The sequence below is a fragment of the Carlito syrichta genome, unplaced genomic scaffold (assembly GCF_000164805.1).
Source record: "Carlito syrichta isolate Samal-C Ts95f unplaced genomic scaffold, Tarsius_syrichta-2.0.1 Scaffold307135, whole genome shotgun sequence".
NCBI lineage: Eukaryota > Metazoa > Chordata > Mammalia > Primates > Tarsiidae > Carlito > Carlito syrichta.
Genome location: NW_007251231.1, coordinates 3,304 through 4,143, shown reverse-complemented (window position 1 = coordinate 4,143; position 840 = coordinate 3,304). Strand labels below are relative to the sequence as shown.

Below are 840 nucleotides of genomic sequence, written 5' to 3'. Positions count from 1 at the left end.
GGAGGCCACCCGGGCTCCAGCTTAACGGTATTGGAGGTCAGCACGGTGCTCACAGAGGCCAGGAACTTGTCCAGGGAGGCATGCACGGCAGGGGTGAAGTCCGCAGGGTGGTGGCAGGCCAGGGTCACCAGCAGGCAGTGGCTCAGGAGCTGCAAGCAAGAAGCGTCAGGCGGCGTCGGGCGGCAACCGCCGCCGGCCCCAGCTTCGGGAACCGCCGGGCTCGCCCCTGGAGGAAGACCGCCCCCTCCAAGCCCCAGGCCCCGCCCCCGCTGCCGGCCGCCCCTGCTCACCTTGAAGTTGACCGGGTCCACCCGCAGCTTGTGCGCGTGCAGGTCACTCAGAGCGGACAGGGCGTTGGGCATGTCGTCCATGTGCCCTACGGCGGTGGTCAGCGCGTCGGCCACCTTCTTGCCGTGGCCTTTGACCTGGCTGGAGCCGTGGCTCAGGTCGAAGTGGGGGAAGTAGGTCTTGGTGGTGGGGAAGGACAGGAACATCCTGCGGCGGGAAGCGCAGTGTGAGAGGGGCTGGTCCAGGCCAGGACGGCAGGGGGTCGCCGGCGGGGCCGCTGAACGGGGCCCCTCGGGGCGGGAGCGTCCTCACCTCTCCAGGGCCTCCGCGCCATACTCGCCAGCGTGGCCGCCGACCTTGTCCCAGGCGGTCTTGACGTTGGTCTTGTCAGCGGGAGACAGCACCATGGTGTGGCTCGTTCCGAGTCTCGGGGCCCAGAAGCGTGCTGGGCGGGGAGCGCGCGCGCCTTTATGCTCCGGGCGCGGGGGTGGGCACGCCCGGCGGGGCCGCGCTCATTGGCTGGTGCCCGCGGGGCGCGCCCAGGTCGGCGGG

The 840-nt window shown here is 71.3% G+C and overlaps 1 protein-coding gene across 1 annotated transcript; it reads right to left on the bottom strand.

The window, feature by feature from the left end:
- Positions 1–6: 6 nt before the first annotated feature.
- On the bottom strand, positions 7–755 carry LOC103266303 (hemoglobin subunit alpha-like; the record flags this gene model as incomplete). The annotated part of the gene is made up of 3 exons (XM_008063911.1): positions 601–755; positions 291–495; positions 7–149 (listed from the first exon to the last, which is right to left on the bottom strand). Coding segments are annotated over exons 1-3 (443 nt in total), but the record flags the coding sequence as incomplete, so codon positions are not given.
- Positions 756–840: the final 85 nt, after the last annotated feature.